This window comes from Trichosurus vulpecula, chromosome 1, assembly GCF_011100635.1.
Source record: "Trichosurus vulpecula isolate mTriVul1 chromosome 1, mTriVul1.pri, whole genome shotgun sequence".
NCBI lineage: Eukaryota > Metazoa > Chordata > Mammalia > Diprotodontia > Phalangeridae > Trichosurus > Trichosurus vulpecula.
The window spans coordinates 550,800,337-550,817,903 of NC_050573.1; the positions used below are offsets into that span (position 1 = coordinate 550,800,337).

At 40.7% G+C, this 17,567-nt stretch overlaps 1 protein-coding gene across 4 annotated transcripts in view; it reads right to left on the reverse strand.

Moving 5' to 3' along the window:
• Positions 1–3,878: 3,878 nt before the first annotated feature.
• LOC118834210 (acyl-coenzyme A synthetase ACSM1, mitochondrial-like) overlaps positions 3,879–17,567 on the reverse strand; it is a 51,931-nt gene continuing 38,242 nt past the window's right edge. For all 4 annotated transcript variants that reach the window (XM_036741668.1, XM_036741669.1, XM_036741666.1 and 1 more), the window contains exons 11-14: positions 13,185–13,312; positions 12,320–12,419; positions 8,627–8,746; positions 3,879–4,108 (exon numbers count right to left, since the gene is read on the reverse strand). In XM_036741668.1, coding sequence (XP_036597563.1) covers positions 4,019–4,108; positions 8,627–8,746; positions 12,320–12,419; positions 13,185–13,312 — 438 coding nt within the window. In that variant the 3' untranslated portion in view covers positions 3,879–4,018. The remainder of the gene's footprint in view (positions 4,109–8,626; positions 8,747–12,319; positions 12,420–13,184; positions 13,313–17,567) is intronic.

Sequence of the window (17,567 nt, forward strand, 5' to 3'; positions counted from 1 at the left end):
TCAATGGAGTAGTTTTTACTTTGCCTAGGTTGTGTCTTCTTTATGCTCTGGGTTTGGGGAGAGGGGAGATGAACAAGCATTTTAAAAGTACTATGTTAAGTACTTTCACATATTATCTGATTTGATCCTTATGACAGCTCTATTAGGGGCTATTATCTCCACTTTACAGTTTAGAAAAGTAAGTATCTGAGGCTGGATTTGAATTCAGGTCTTCCTGAATCCAGGTCCAGTGTTCTATCCCCCATGCCAACTAGCTGTCTCGATTTAGTTATTTTATTATACATTTGCTTAATTCATTTTTTTTGAGGATTGAAGACTTAAAAGGTCCAGAGGAATTGGCTAATTCATCATTTCATTCCATAATACACAGTGTGACAGAATAGGTTATTTTGGTTGTAAACCTTTTTTCTTTTGCTTTTGACCATATTGGATTCCAAGACTTCCATGTTAATTGCTGCATAGGTTTTTGTGATCCTGACTGTAGTTCCTTGATACTTAGTTTCTTTCTATATGTTTGCAGCATTTTGTCTTTGATCAGGAAGATTTTGGCTATGGCGTTTCTGGGAGTTCTCATCTTGCAGTTTCTTTCAGGAGGTGACCAATGGCTTCTTTCTATTTTTACTTTGCCTCTAGTTCTAATAGATCTGGGCAGATTCTTTTAAGATTTCCTAAAATGTGGTATCCATTTTTTTGTTGGGTTATTGTTTTCAGAGTCTGATGAATCTTAAGGGGTATCTTTTCAACCTGTTTCACAGTCAGGTTTTTATTTAAAATGAAATATACCTGACATATACATCTAAATCTTCACTCTTCTGACTTTGTCCTATTATTATTTGTTCTCTTGTGGTATTATTGAATCTTATTTGTTTTATTCTATTTTCAGGGAGTGTGCTGCTTGGGCAAGATTTTCTACATTTTGTTCAAAACCATTTCTTGTCCTTCCAGTTTCCCCCTTCAAGAGCTTTACATTCACTTTTTACCTTTTGTTCCAGACATTCTTTTTGTTTGTTTGTTTGCTTTTTTTGGAGGGGAGAAGGCAAGGCAATTGGGGTGAAGTGACTTGCCCAAGGTCACACAGCTAGTAAGTATGTTAAATGTCTGAGGTCACATTTGAACTCAGGTCCTCCTGACTCCAGGACTGGTGCTCTACTCACTGTGCCACTTAGCTGCCCCCCACTCTTTTTTAAAAAGCTATATTTGTACTTTATGTATAGTTACTCTGATCTTCTCTGATGTCTCTTGGACTTTTCTTAACCCATAGCATTTTGTCATTCTATTCAAAGATTTCTTCATTGTATATCTTTATTCTCTATTCACAGATAGAAACTTTGTGTTAGGCCTGATTCACCCCCTTCCCCTTCAGTTAAGCCAGCCCTGTCTCCTGATTTGGTTCCAAAAGGAATGCTGGTTTTTGGCTTCTTTGAGGGCCTTAACATGTGCACACAGTTTGGCCCGGTCACTGTGCCCAATGACCTACTGGGACCTGGCTCTATGCTCATTTGTGGCTCCAGTAATTCAAGGCCAAGATCCTGCTGGTGTCAGGTCTGTTTACTAGAAATTGGGTTTGATTCACCTCTTTTTAGCACAGTCCCACTCAGAACACCTGAAGGTTTCTGGAGAGAGTAAGTCTCAATGGATTATTGTACTATAAGAATTGCATTGTTCAGACCTAAGACTTAAATGTACTTGCTCTCTCTGAAAGGGTCAACAAAACAATGACCATCATAAGAACTAACATCTATATAGCATTCTAAAAGAGATAAAAAGGGCAACAGGAGGTAGAAGAGAAAGATGACTTCTGACTGAGGCAGATTCAAGGAGACAACATTCAGCCTGAACTTTAAAATCTGGTTGTCACTCAACAAGCCCCTACTACAGGCCAAGCACTGTACTGAGTACACAAAGAAGGATAAAGATGGTACCTGCCCCTGGGGGTAATCTAATGGGGGAGATAACATGTTATGTTAATGTATTAATAATATAAAGAATTCAGAGAAACTTAGGAAGACACGATATAACACAGAACTAAGTAGCACCAGGACAACAGCATATACAATTACCTTAGTAATGTAAATAACCTTGCATATAATTCCTTCAATAACATTAAAAAAACACTGAAAGACATTAGAATTTTGATCCATACAATGACCAGTCATGCCTTCAAGGGACTGATGGTGAAGCATATATCCCTCCTTTTGGCAGAGAGGTGGTGGACTACAGGCATAGACTGAGGAATACATTGTTGTGAATGGCAAGTGTGTCGACGAGTTCTTAACTGTAATTCTTTGTTACAAGGGAGGCTTCTGGTGGTGCAATATGTGTGTACTTGCCAGTCCTAACCTTCTCTCTACTATTTACCACCTGTGTGATAATAGGCCAAATCTTTATCCTCTTTGGGCTTCAGTTTTCTCATCTATAAGTGGTGTGTTGAACTAGATACCTTTCAGCTCAAAACGTATGATTCTAAGTGATGCAAATATATTAAAATGCATCAATAAAATATTAACCTAACAAAATTACTTGTCAAGACCCTTGGCCTTGCTTGGCTGAGTCAAGGGAATGATCCGAATCTAGCAAATACGTTGATGGAGCTAAGTGGGCAAAAGGAACAAAGTCTCTTTCCTGGGCTGTTTTATTTTCCAAATTGTACATCAAACATTATCAGAAATAAGAAGTGGAATAGAAGCTTTTGAGTCCTATAGAGAAAAGGGTCAGACCAGCAGGAAGGCAGGAATTAGGCACTAAGGCAAGAGAGTAAGTAACTTTGATTTTATGTGCAAAAGCAGATGCCTGTCAACAGAAATTTATACTAGAACTTAGGAGAGCTGTGGCCTGATGATTCAGCAATTAAGAGGCAGTGAAACAGAGTAGAAAGTGCACTGACTCTGGAATCAGATGATCTGAATTCAAATTCTGCCTCTGACACTGCTTTTGTGACCTGGGGAAACTGCTTAACTGCCTCAGTTTCTGAATCTGCAAAAAATAAAGGGTTGAACCAGATGGCATCTGGGGTCTCTTCCAGCTCTGTACCCATAATCCTATGAACACTGTGCATCCTCAGTGTCATCATTACACTGGGCACCCCTACCAGGTGCCCAAAACCCAATTCAATTCAACACACATTTATTAAGTACTGGGCACTGGGTCTACAAAAACCAAAAGGTCTTTGCCCTCAAGGATTTTACAGGGATCTAGGGGATACAGCATGAAAACGCTTTAGCAAATGCAAGATTATTTGAGGAGGGCTAGAGGACTCAGGATAGGAAGAAAGGCTGTAAGTAGGCATGATGCCCGAGCTGGGCTCTGAAGGGAGCTAAGGATTCTAAGGCAAAGAGAAGGAGGGCATGCATCCAAGGCATGGGGACAGTAGGGTGGACAGAAAGAAAGGTAGGAGATGGAATAGGGAGTTTGAGGAATGGCCAATTGGTCAGTGAGGCAGGAATAGAGAATTAAAATCTGTTGACGGGATTAAGTTGTGACCTAATGATGAACTCCCTTTCATAGATCCAAATAACCTTCTTTCTTAACTGTTTCTGTTGTTCTTGTTTAGTCATGTCCAACTCTTTGTAAACCTATTTGGTTTTCTTGGCAAAGATACTGGAGTGATTTGCCATTTTCTTCTCATTTTGCAGATGAGGAAACTGAGGCAGACAGGGTTAAGTGACTTGCTCAGGGTCACACAGCTAGATAGTGTCTGAGGCCAGATTTGAACTCAGAAAGATGAGTCTTCTTTACTCCAGGCTCAGCACTCTATCCATTGTACTGCCCAGCTGCTATTATGGTCAACTGTCATTAAAGACAAAATCCTACAACTTTGGGGGTTTCATTCTGTGGCACACTCACAACCACAACTGGAAATCAATTTTTACGGTCGCTTGTAAAGCTTGGAAGAGAACAATTGCCCTGGTCTCTTTTATTCCAGCCCAATATTGCTTAAACACTTGCATGTAGCTGACAAAGACTCCTCTTGAGAGAGATACAGGCTTCAGTGGATTGTGAGATGGATCCCAGAATTAAATCACCCATTAAGCCTCTGGTCATTTTCCCGGAGTTCGCTCCTCTTGATCTTCCCTGTGATGGTTTTGGGCAGGACTGAGACAAACTCCACCTGATTAGGAAGACAAAATCCTTCCAGAGTCAGTATCTGAATTTGCCATCAAATCTCCTCCAGTGAGCTGAAGAGAGACGGACAGAGTTGATGACGAATGTGCGTAATAGCAAATATCACCATCTCCCCCTGGCATAGCACTTTGAGGTTTACAAAGCACTTTCCTCACAACAGCCTTATGAGTGGCTAGCGTCGTCATCTATCAAATGTCATGGTTGGACTAGATGTCCGGCTAGGCTTCTGAGGTCCCTTCTAGTTCTCTTTTCGAAATTAAACTGTATATAAAACCATTTGTACAGATGAAGCTTACAGTGATGTGAGTTGCCTAGAGTCACACAGCTAGGGTCAGAGAGGATCTGAATGTTGGATCCTAAGTACAGTACTCCAGATTCTTCCTTCTCCCTATTTCTCCCTTCCCTTCCTTCTTCCCTCTTCTCCTCTGCCAAGAAGATAAGAGAAGACAAGGAAGAGAGCAGTTTTAGATCTTTTCTTTCTCTCTAAACCCTTCTCCAGTTCCCCACACCTCAAACTCTCTAACACCCCCAAGCTTTCAAGTGTGACTTTGATCCTAGACCTAACAGAATTAGCTGAGGATGTCCATCCTTCTATTAAGTAGGTCATTAAAAGGAAAAAAGGTGATGATGGAATATCATCATTGCAAAATTTATATAGCATTTAAGCCATATTAACTAAACTGCCATGTGGTTGTTCAGTCTTGTCTGACCCTCCATGACCCCATTTTGGAGTTTTCCTGGCAGAGACACTAAAGTGGTTTGCCATTTCCTTCTCCAGCTCATTTTTACAGATGAGGACCTCAGGTGAGCAGCAGTAAGTGGCTTGCCTAGGGTTGCACAGCTAGTAAGTATCTGAGGCCAGATTTGAACCCAGAAATATGAGTTAGACCCAGCACTCTATACATTGTGGCACCTAGCTGCCCTGAACTGCCACGGCAGAAATAAAGCTTCACGAGGATTATTTTTGTGACATTTTTTTTATGTGTGAAGATACCTGTGGGAACTCAGCTTTGTTCCACAGTCTCAGAGGATCTCTCTAACCCAGCCAGGTAATACCACAGTAACCCAGCCAGGTAATACCACAGAGCTGGCCTGTATAGAGCACTAATCACTTGGTGCAAACTAGTATAATGATGGAACCCACAAGTCCAAGTTCATGCATCCCTGAATGATGGCTTGTCAATCCATTTGAATGAACAAGCATTGATTAAGCATCTTTTCTGGTTAGGCCACGAGGCACAGTGGTGTAACAGAAAGAGATGACTGGGGTTGAGGTTCAATTTCTGGCATGTTTTAGTTGTGTGATCCTAGGTAAGTCATGTATCATTTCTCGGTGCCCCAGGCCAAAGGTATCAAAACCTGTATCCAGAAGAAGTGACCTGTAAAATGGCCACATTCCAACCAGATTAAAATGCAATTGGAACATGTTTAGCAAAATAAATAAAAATACAGTACAACATAAATGGTGTTAATTTGTGGTTTTCTAAGCCAATTTGCAGCTCACAGGGATCTTCTTCTATTTGAATTTGACATCCCTGTTCCAGGCAACTCTCTGAAATTGTAGAGCAGGTGCTGGTCTTCATTGGAGGCAAGGTTTCCTCACTGGGAATTCCTTCCATCAGTGGTGTCAAACTCAAATAGAAACTGGAGTCAATGAACTACCAAGATTTCTGTGGTCTGTATCTTAACTTATAAAACCACATGTTAACATTGTCTATGTTTATTATCTATATATTTATATTTATTATTGCATTTTGAAGTAATTTCTTATAATTTCATCATAAATTTATAATAATTTGTTTTGCTTAACCACATATTTGTAATTGGTTGTTCTTGCTTTCTCACTGAATGAGGGAGGGAGGAAGAGAAGGGAGATAATTTGGAACTGAAAACAGAACAAAATTGAATTATTAAGAAAAAGAGTTGGTGACTAGAACCCAGGTCACCTGATGACTTCCAACTCAGTGGTCTTTCGAATATACCAGATCTCCTGACTTGAGCTATGATGACTAATAGTACTTTTTTTTTTTTGGAGAGGGGAAGGCAGGGCAGTTGGAGTCAAGTGACTTGCCCAAGGTCACACAGCTAGTAAATGTGTCAAGTGTCCGAGGCCGGATTTGAACTCAGTCTTCCTGATTTCAGGGCCGGTGCTCTACTCACTGCACCTGCCAGTAGTGCTTTAAGCTTGATCCTCCTTACTTAGTACTGAGACAGTTGGTTATATAAACCTGGACATTTGTAGGTGTTGCAAGATCCGGTGGTCTCCATCCACCATGATAAAATGTCGGATTAGGCTGGGGTAGGGTAGTAAGTGGTTGCATATGCTAGGTAAGGCTTAGGTGGATGGACACTGGGATTTAAAAAAAATGGGCTGCCTGGGCAGGCTAAAGGTGATAGGATTCCTGGAGAGACATTTATAAGGGAAGGGATTATACACTGGCATTGCAGGAATGTATCTAATCCAGCCATTTTGACCAAAACACTTGAGTGGTAGCCTTGTACTGATATTGTCTAGCAGAACACAAGACTGAAAATTGGGGAGCCTGGATGCTAGAGGCAGCATGGGAAAGAACACAGGAGTTAGGACTCCATCTCTATTACTATTTTTTAAAATTTAATTTAATTTTAGACTCAAGGGACAAAACACAAATGCAGAATAGAGAAAAGAAACAAAACATCATAAACTTAAATATTGAAACTTAAATACAAAGTAAGAAAGAAAAAAAAGCATGTCGTGTGCATAGCAGAATGTAGGAGAGGATTCAAAATATATAACAATAGATTTTCATTTCAAGAAAGCCTGTATGATAAATAATACATGTTGTGTTGAGAACTGTCCATCTTTTGCTTCCTTGTGAATTTTCTCTTGTTCTCTGCTGTGCACTTTTTTACTTTGTTCTTTTTTTCCCTCCCCTCACCCCAGCCCTAAAGGCTGCAATCAAGTTTAGATACGTTTCTCTATAGATATATACATGCACATATGCATATATACATAGATCTATAGACATATACTTTCCCAAACATACTCTACTCCTGATCTTTGTTTTTATATTTGTGCATATCTCTTGTTTCCTATCCCTCCTGACTCCTCTACTTTACTTGACTGAATACCTTGCCCTCCTATTACTTGCCTACCCCCCTCCAAAGATCCCTCCCCTATCCTCCCATTCCCATAAATCTAAACACCTTTCTATACCCCCCTTTTATCTATTCCGTCATTCTCCCTTCTAAAAATCCATCCCTTGTCCTCTCCCCCTTCACTATACCCCTACTGTTTTATTTCTTCTAAATTTAGAACATTTTTATACTCTTCTAAATATGTATGTATTGTTCCCTCTTAAACCCATTCCTGATGAAAGTAGGTTACCAGAACTACCAGCTCTCTTCCCCATCTAAATCCTCTGTATCCTTTCTTCCTCTTGCACCTCTTTTGTATAAAATAGCTACTCTTTTTAGCTGTTCCTAAATGGTTTTACTTTTTAAATTCATATCATAGTCAGGTTTATCCCCCTCTTTCTTATGAGTTCAACAATTATTAATAAGAATCTTAGACATACATTTTATGTTATATAAAAGGTAAACAGTTTGTCCTTATGAATCCCTTATAGTCAGTCTTCAGTATGTACCTTATGTTTCTCTTGGTTCTTATATGTTGAATCTTCAATTAAGTTGAAGATTTTTTTTAGCAAAGTCTTGAAAGTCTGAGGGTTTGTCAAATGTCGATTTTTTTCATTCAAGATAATACTGAATTTTGAAGGGTATGGTATTTTTGGCCAGAGCCCCAGGTCTTTTGCTCTTCGATATGTTGTGATCCAAGACCTGTGGTCCTTTAATGTCTCTGCTGCTAGGTCTTGTGTAATTCCAATTGCGGCACTATCATATTTAAATTGTTTTAATCTTGATGCTTTTAATATTTTATCCTTGAGTTGTGGGTTTCGGAATTTGACTATGATATTCCTATGAGTTTTCCTTATGGAATCTCTATTACTATTTATTGGATCCTGGAGAAAGTACTTCACTTTTCCAGCCTCAGTTTCTTAAACTAAAAATGAAGGGGTTGGAGCAGGTTATCTTAAAGTCTCCTATAGCTCTAAGTGTCCTGTGTTCCTACATCTGGATCCACTATGATCTTGCTGTGTGATCTTAGACAAATCATATGGCCATTCTTGTCCTCAGTTTTCCCATATATAAAATGAGGGGTTTGGATTAAATACTTTTTTAGGTCCCTTTTGAGTCTCACATTCTGAGATTCTAAGCCCAGTTTTGCTATATCTAAGTATCTTTGTAGAATTGCCCAGTATGGGATTCTGATATGCTGGAGAATTATATTAAGGAAAACTCCTCTGTGATGAATGAACTACCCCATGCTCCCTCCTTTGACAAAAACAGAAGGCCAGCGCAGGTTCAAACTTCTTCAGAGGGTCACTAAATTGGATTTCCGATAGACTGGATGGTGATAGAGGGCTATATCCTCCCCCACCTCCCACTCCCATTCTGACCTTACCTTCCTGGGGTACTTGTAGGGGGCAGTAACATTCTTAACGTGCTGCTGCAGCTCCTGAACCAGTTGGTCACGGTCATGGTCCCTAAACTCCGGAGTCAGGACCACAAATGCCTTCACCACCTACAGGATTGGAGCAAGTTAGGGGTGACTTGTAGACAGATGGGAAAAGTCTAACATAGGACATGCATCTCAGCTAGAGGCCACAGTAAGGAAGGTCTGTGTGCAGAGTTGCTAAAGAGGTCAGTTGGTCAGTCAATAAATACTTGTTAAGCTCTTACTGTGTGCCAGACACTGTATTAATGGCTGAGGACAATATCTGCCTTCAAGAAGCTGACAGTCTAATGATGGGACACCAGGAATCAGAGAGTCTGGCTCCTCCTCTTAGCTAACTATTTTTGTGAGCTTAGTAGGTCATGCCATTTCTCTGCACCTCAGTCTCCTAATCTGTAAAATACCCATAATGATACTGGCACCACCTATTTCATCGGGGAGTGGGGTAAAGTGATTTCTAAACTGAACCCTGCTGTGTTATAAGATCATAGATTAGAGCAAGGAAAACCCTCAGAGACCATCTAGTCTAACCACAGGTCAAGTGACTTGCCCAAGGCCCCACAGGTAGCAAACATCAAAGGCAGAATTAGGACCCTTATTCTCTGACTCACATCCCCTGACAAATGGAGGTGGTCTGTGTTTTGTTTAGTTCATGGTTTTTCTGAGGCTCAGCTGAGTTATGTAATAGATGTGAACATATTTTTTTCCCCCAGGAAAGGGGGAATGGAGGTTTTGATTCCTGGGAGGAAACTTCTAAAGTGGGAACTTCCTCTACCAATGCAGACTGGCAAGTCATCTGAAATTAGAAATTCCTGAGGCTGAGACTTGCCCGTGGGTTATATACCTATGATATATCAGGGGTTGGACTTGAACCCAGGCCTTCCTGACCAAGGCCAGATCTCTAGCCACTCTCCTACGTTACCTCTTATGAAAACTTAAACTATACAGTGCCATACCAGTGTAAGAGACTGGGGGCAGCTAGGTGGCTCAGTGGATAGAGCTCCAGCCTGAGATGGATCTGAGTTCATAATTTAGCTTCCTACATTTACTAGCTATATGACCCTGGGTAAGTCACTTAACCCCAATTGCCTCAAATCAAAAATATGAGCGATTATTATTATACAACCCATCACTGTGCCTCTAAATCTTTCTGTATCTCTTAAAAGTGTAGAGACAATAAGTATGGTTGTAGGCAGAGAAAAGAATAGAGATGGACAGCTATTAGGTCACTCTTGGGAACTGTACAGTCAAGTTTGGTTAACATAGTCCATTTTTAGCTCTTAGCTACAGTCAAATCATTAATTCATTTGCTGAAAATGAGCCAAATGTATAATTCAGTTGTCAAAAATATTAATAAAATCTTAGGCCAAATTAATAGAAGCACAGTGTGCAGATCAAGGGGGATAGATCCTCTGTTCTAGGACCACATCTGGAGTTCACCTTGAGCCCAGGTCTGGTTGCCACATTTTAAGAAGGCCCTTACTCTAATGGAATGTGTTCAGGAGAGGGTGACTGGGATGTTGCCGGGCCTGGAAACTAGGTCATAAGAAAATAGTTGAAGGAACTTGGGACGTATAGCCTGAAGGAGAGAAGACTTAGAAGGATGCGTTCTCTGTCTCCAAATATTTAGAGAGCTGTCATGTGAAGAAGGATTGGACTTATTTTCTGTGACTTCAGAGAGCAGAACTGGGACCAATGGGTGGATAGTATATGGAGGCAGAGAATGGCTCAACATAAGAAATAATTTGTGAATAATTCAAACTCTTTAACAATGGAATGATGGTATTAGAGTCAGGAAGCCCATGGGTCAAATCCTCCCTTTCATATGCCCCAGCTGTGGCACCATGTATAAGTCATTTAATCTCTCTATAACCAAGGTAACTTTCAAAAACTATGTTGCAGACTGGTTGTCAATTTACATCCTTGAACAGAATTACCATGAAAGGGGGTTCCCTAAATCAGTGGTGTCAAATCCAAATAGAAGGAGGGACACTAAGCTGTATATCAGGATCCCTGAATCTGAAAGCCACATATTAACATTATCTGTGCTCTGTTGTATTTTTATTTATGTAGTTGAGTATTTCCTGATTACATTTTAATTGGTTTCCCTGTACTTAAGAGCATTGTCGCTGCGATGGTCCTCAGAGCCCCGTGCTTGACACAGTCCAGTCCCCAAAACAGAATTTGTGAGAGTTTATAGGATCATAGATTAAGAGCTGGAAGGAACTTTGTAGATCATTTAATCAAGTCTTATTTCTAAACATGAAGACAACGAAGCCCAGAGGTGAAAGAATTTGCTCACAAAGCAATAAGCAGGGGCAGAAGAAGCTGAGCTTTCAATATAAGTCCTGCTACCTCCCTTCTTTGAGGGGAGGTTGGATAACAGTTGGTCAAGGGTGTTAGAGAGAGTGTTATACCTACATTTCTACCAAGGTGGGGAGCTACAGGAGGTGTCTGTTAAAGTCCACCCAACTTTTAAGATTTTCTGAGCACCTAAGGGGGACAAACATTAAGCGCTGGATGCAAATCTGGTATCCATACTAACAGATGGGAGTGCTGCGGTGTGGGCAAGCCTGCCAAGTATTTCCTTTTAGCTTTAGAATAAATTGCATTTACCTTCACTATATTCCACTTAGGCAGATATTAAAGTGAATTTATTTATTTATTCATTCATTCATTCTTGGAACACATTCAGCATGGAAACAGCCCTGGACTAGGTTTTGGGAGATCTTGATTTGAATTCTAGCTCAACCAGTTACTAGGAATTTGATGTTGGGTCATTCATTTCATCTCTCTGTTCCTCAGCTTCCCCACCCGTAAAATGGGAATTGTAATGCCTACCTTACAGGGTCGTGAGAAGCAAATGAATGATATATGTACTTTATAATTATACAAATTTTGAATAAACACCATTGTCCAAACCAGAGCAAGGTTGTTTTGAGGATCATATGCATGTAACAGAGCTTTGCAAATGTCAAAGCACTTAGTAAACATCAGCTGTCGTTAAATCCTTCCTACCCTCAAGTTTCAGCAAAAGTCCTGTCTCCTCTCTGAGTCCTTTCTGGACTGCTTCAACCCACAATATTCTGGAAGGTCCTTCCCAGCTTTGGTTTCAAGATTTCTCTTGGCTCTAGCTCTTCCTGGCTGAGTGGTTTGGGGATGTGTTAAAGGAATTTCCAATTATTACTCGTATGACCTTGACCAGAGTTGTTTTGAAGAAGGAGAAGTTAATAAGGGGTTATGTAAATGTGAATTATAACTGTTACTAATAGAATTCTCTAAACTCCCTCTCCTTCTAGCACTCGGTTGTTTTCTGAAAGTCACAGATGGGTTAAATCTATCTAAGCTGTAGTCCTGTGAAGGCATACGCTGTGTCTTTTTCAAATTATGTCTCCTCTATAACTCCTAGCCCAGCATGAGTTGCATAGCAGGTATTCAATAAATAACCGCAGATGCGCTAGACTAGAAGGGAAAAAATGAATCATTCAAGATGCAGTATTGCTTTCTGGCCACATGGGGGAACCGTACTCACGGCCACATTTTCCATCGCTCTTGGACTTTGCTAGGGATGATTTGGCTTGGAAATCCTGACGTCGAAGTTAATAATGATTAAGACATAAGTTTTCTTGGCTCTTTCCTCACCTCTCCTCGGACTGGGTCCGGGCTGCCAATGACTGCTGATTCTGCCACAGCTGGGTGTTCTGCCAGGGCATTTTCAACTTCAGAGGGACCGATCCGGTACCTGAAGGAGGAGATAGGTTTTCGGAGACTCTAAGACTATTGTCCCCACAGCCATGTCAGAAAAGGGAGTATCCCCACAGCTGTCCCACCGGACAATATTGTGTGGACCTACAGAGTGGGATCATACATCAGCTCTTGGCTGAGAACCTTCCCTTTGCCACTCTTCAAATTCCCCTCTTCCTTTAAATCTGAGAAGCACTTCGCCCTAAGACAATGACTGACTCCCTCCATGGTGCTGGACCTCTTTCCTCCTTTGGGCAAAGACAACCTATCTAGGTTGTCTCAAGCTCTGCGCTTTGTGGAGTCTCAAGCTTCAGTGGTTGGGCGGTTTCTTGGGGATGCATCTAGTGGGGGCGGGGAGGGGAAAGGATTGACTTGGACCAGTTGTTGCTAAAAACCCCCAAACCTAAGATTTATACAAATAAAGTCACCTTAGCAATCCCTTATGTGTTCATTATGTGAAATTCCGCCCCCCCCTTTCAAAAGGGCAAGTGATGTCCATTTTAATCTGGCTTTGCAGGGTGATCCATATGTACCAGAGAACTTTGTACTTTGAACTTTATGTACTAGAGAACTCTGTAGTTCTCTAGACAGAGCCCTGTGTGCCCACAGTTCTCCTGAAACAGCCCTTGGTCCATGCCCCTTAACATTTAAGGGTAAATCCAAGTCTCACACCACATAGATATGGCCTTGACTCTAGCACACACCATTAGGAATTGGTAAGGCTGTAACCATGAAACATGAAAACCCCCAGCAAACAGCTTACCCAGAAGCCTTAATGATGTCATCAGAACGACCAATGAACCAGAAATAGCCGTCTTCATCTACGGTGCCTCTGTCACCTGTGACGTAAAAGTCACCGCGTTCCGATAAGGAAGTCTTCTTAGGATTATCCTGAGTGGAAGAGAACATTTTTGGAAAGTGATTTAACACCGGGACAGAATTAATTCATTGTAAAGGTACACAGACCATTCTCCAGCCAGTCTGCTAATGGCCCGAGTCACTCCTTTCTCCTGTAAGTACCTTGGGCACTTAAAAAAAAAAATTAGACCCATGACTTCATTTGAGTAGGGAACTCCTGACAAAGAAATGTCCTTCTTTGATTTAGACTGTCAATTTCTCTGCAACTTATAATTTCAAAGAGTTGTTTGGGGAGTGCAGAAAGGTTTGACCCAGGGTCACATAGGCAGGAGATATCTGAGGCAGGACTTGAATCCAGGCCTTCTTGACTCCAAGGCCAACTGCCTCTCCTTGGGCATTATGCAAGATGTTTCAAAAGTCTTGGTGCAGTTTTAAAGCTTAAAATGTTCATTTATGTGGATAGCTCCTCAGTGGTCCTATTCTCCCTGTAAGATCCTCTAATACAAGGACTGGGTATCTTAAGTGTATTTCCCATTCCATTATATGTTTTTGCCATCTGGAATCACTAATTAAAAATCACTAATTAAATCACAAAGGATTCTGTCCTTTGCATAGAAAGAAGGTGCTACCACTTTGCCAGTAGTCTGGCTCATAGGGCTTTTCATACAGTAATAGGTGTGGGTGGAACTGAGCTAGTCTTCTGAATGATCAGCAGGATACATTTTCTGGAAGGCTGACACATCTGAGATGCAGTCTGACTGTGGATTGAAATTTTCCTAGGGTTAGTCTACTGAGTCGTTTGGAGCTAGAGTCTGTCCCTTTCGAGAAACAGCAAGGCATAATGGCACTAGAACTGGAGTCAATAAGAACTGAGTTTGTATCCTGATTTAGACACTCACTACTTGTGTGATCTTGGGAAAGTTACTTAACCTCTCCTAAGTTTCTTCATTTGCAAAATGAAGAAATTGAGGCTGAACTCGATGGCCTCTGAAATACCCTCCGGCTCTCAAACCTGGCTTTCATGGGCACCGTGTTCTAGCCAGCTGGTTTTTCAACCCATTGGTCTTTTCTTGTCTCTTAATTTGGCATTGGAAAAGGAGAACCCGTACTTGTATGAACTGGTCGGACAACTCTTTCTCCACCAGGGTACTGTAATACTTTGGTGAAGAGTTGAAAACAGAATGGGATATTAATCATCTTGATGGACAGGCACTAAACCGAAAGTCAGGGAGTTCTGCTGCCTGAGCCAGATTAAAATAGAATTGTGAAATGTTTAACAAAATAAATAAAAATACAGTACATCCTAGACAATGTGAATTTTTGGTTTTCTAAGGTGATCTGTGACCTGTAGGGATCCATTTCTTTTCAAGTTTGACAGCACCGTTCTAGGAGAACAGTTCAACTCTTTCCCTGGATTGATTATTAAAATTTGGGCTTCTTTTAATCATTGACTGCAATGCCTTGGTGCTTCATCATCGATAACAAATGTTTTTGGCACCTGTTACTCTGTAAACACTGTACTAAGAACTTTGGGTACAAAGATGATTAGATTAGATCATGCCGCCTGTTCTCCCTTTGGGAGTCTTGGGCTGAGGCTTCAAAGATCATGCTTTCCTGGGTCTGTCCACTAAAATGACTTTTGTATCAGCCCCTGTCATTGGCGATGTAGTCTGGACCTGGAGAGTCCTAAGTCCTATGTTTAATTTTTGCCTTAGATGCTTAGTAGCTGTGCTACCTTGGGCAATTCTCACATCTATACAATAAGGATGATAAGCCCTATCCTGCTTATCGGAAAGGGCTGTTGTGAGATTTTCATTCGATCCTAAGGGAAATCATTGACTACCTCAGAATTTAAAAAGCTGTGTATAGACAGCTGAAATAGGGGCAGGTAAATGAGGATTTGAGGGACAATAATATCAAGATCACCAAAATCCTAAATGGATGCGAGACTTGCAGTGCAGTGAGGTAGAGTGGAAACAAACATGGTCCCTGGTGTCCAAGGTGCTGGGTTCAAATCTTGCCTCTGGTACTTACTACTTCTGAGATCTTGGTCAAGTCATTAAACCTCCATGGGCCTCAGTTTCCTCATTTGTAAAATAATGGAGTTGGGTTAGATGGCCTCTGAGGACACTTCTATCTCCAGCTAGAGCTCAGAATGAGAATGTAAAGGGGAGCTCCATCCTCAGAGCATGAAGCCATTCTTCTTGGAAGAGACTGGGGAGCCTGTTCCAGAAAGTTCCCATGTGTTAAGAAAGGACACCGCTCCCCTATTTGGAGCATATGCATTCATTTTATAACTGGCTTTAGTCATCTATCATGTGGTGAAGGGAGGAACTTCTGATTGACTGCTGAGCCAGAACTGGGGGCACATTCAAAAGACAATAACTGACCAAAGCCTTTTTCTTGACTTGTTGTATTTGAGGGAGGCACATGCGGTGTGTAAGTCACTGGATGGGCCTCTAGAGAGCAGACTCACTTTGTTTCTGATTTGTTTACTAAGGAGTCTAAACTTCAGATTGGGAATTCAGAATCAAATTGGTCAATAGGAAGTAGAAACTCCAAATGAATGTAGAGATGTTTAAGGAGAGGTAATATAGGATAGTAGATTGAACCAGAATTCATTGTCAGGAAGAGCTGTGTTCACATTTGACTTGCTAGCTGGGTGATTCTGGGTGAGTTACTGAACCTCTTTAGGTCTCATTTCCCTTATTTGCAAAAATGGAGAGGTTTGAGTTGATGGCCTCTAGGGTCCTTTCTGGCTCTAAATCTTTGACCTGCCAGGTCTCAATGTTTACAAAATCACTAGGCCCAGATTAAGGACATTCCAGGGTAGTTAAAGAATTGGCAGATGTGAGTCACAGATGCTGAGATTTGAAAACCTGAATATGAGACTTGCTATAGCACCGGAGCAAGGAAAATAATCTGATTTACAAAAAAGAGGAAGAAGGTAAATTCTTTAAAGTTTGTTGAGCTTGACTTGCATTCTTGTAAAATCCTAAAATCTCTTATTAAAGGAATTACTTGCAGACTTGCAGAAAACTATATTGTGGGAGGTTACAAAAGAGTGAGGCTCTTCACATTCAACTCATAAATGCCTCCTTTGGGCAGAAGTAAAATCACTAAAAATCCATTCAAGAAAATGAAACTGTACTTCAAAAGAAAATGAGTAAAGCAGTGCAATCACCACCATGCTGAATTTTGAAATCTCCCTCTCTGATTAAAATATCTCTTGTCCCCTCTTACACAACTGGGCCATCATCACTGTAAAGTCAAAACTTTGACGCTTTCTTGGTTGACCCTCTATTCTGCTCCTTTCAGTGGTTCTTTAAATCTCTTCTCAAGCCTCCAACACCCACCTCTGATTTCTGTCCTCTCAGCATACAGCCTCACCTCCTATCTTACTGACGAAATTAAGGCCATCCATCATGAGCTCCCTCATCTCTCTACTCAGCATCTCAAACCTTACTACTTCCCCTATATTTTTACTAGCCCTTTTCTCCTTTACTTCAATCTCTGAGTAGGGTAGTTGTTACTTTTCTTTGCCCAGACTGAAGCTGCTACTTATGCCTTTGATTCTATCCCTCCTGTCTGTCTCCTCCACTATCAATCACTTTTTATCTTTCATTTTTAATTATTTGCTCTATTAGCTCTTTTTCAGCATCCTGGAAACATGCTCAGGTCTACAAAGGGAAAAAAGGATAGAAGGAGAGGGGTTGAGGTGATCCCCAAACTAAGTTCTTTTCTTTGATAAAGGGGGAATCCAGAGGTCAAGAGATTTACCTAATTAATAGTATAAGAGATTAGAATCTTATTTAGCATCTCTTTGTCAATTTTTGTTTAATAATAAAAGTAGTGAAACAAGAAAGTTTATGTTCCTTTATGACAAATATCAAAGAATGGTGGAATAAAAGACAAATTTAGCAATGTTAGATGCAAATGGACTAAATCTACCAATAAGTAGAAAAAGGGGTTATAAGGAAAGAGAATAAGTATATGCATATATATGTATATATATGTATATGTATATATATATATAGTAGTTACTATGTTCCAAGAATTGTGCTAAGTTCTTTACAAATATCATCTAATTTGATCCTCACTAAAACCCTGTGAGGCAGATGCTGCTATTTCCTCCATTTTAAGGTTGAGGAAACTGAGGCAAATGGATGCTAAATGACTTGCCTAAGGTCACATAGGTCGTAAGCATCTGAGGCTGGATTTGAACTCAGGTCTTATTGAGTCTAGACCAAGCTCTATCCATTGCACTACCTTGTTACCTCATGTTACA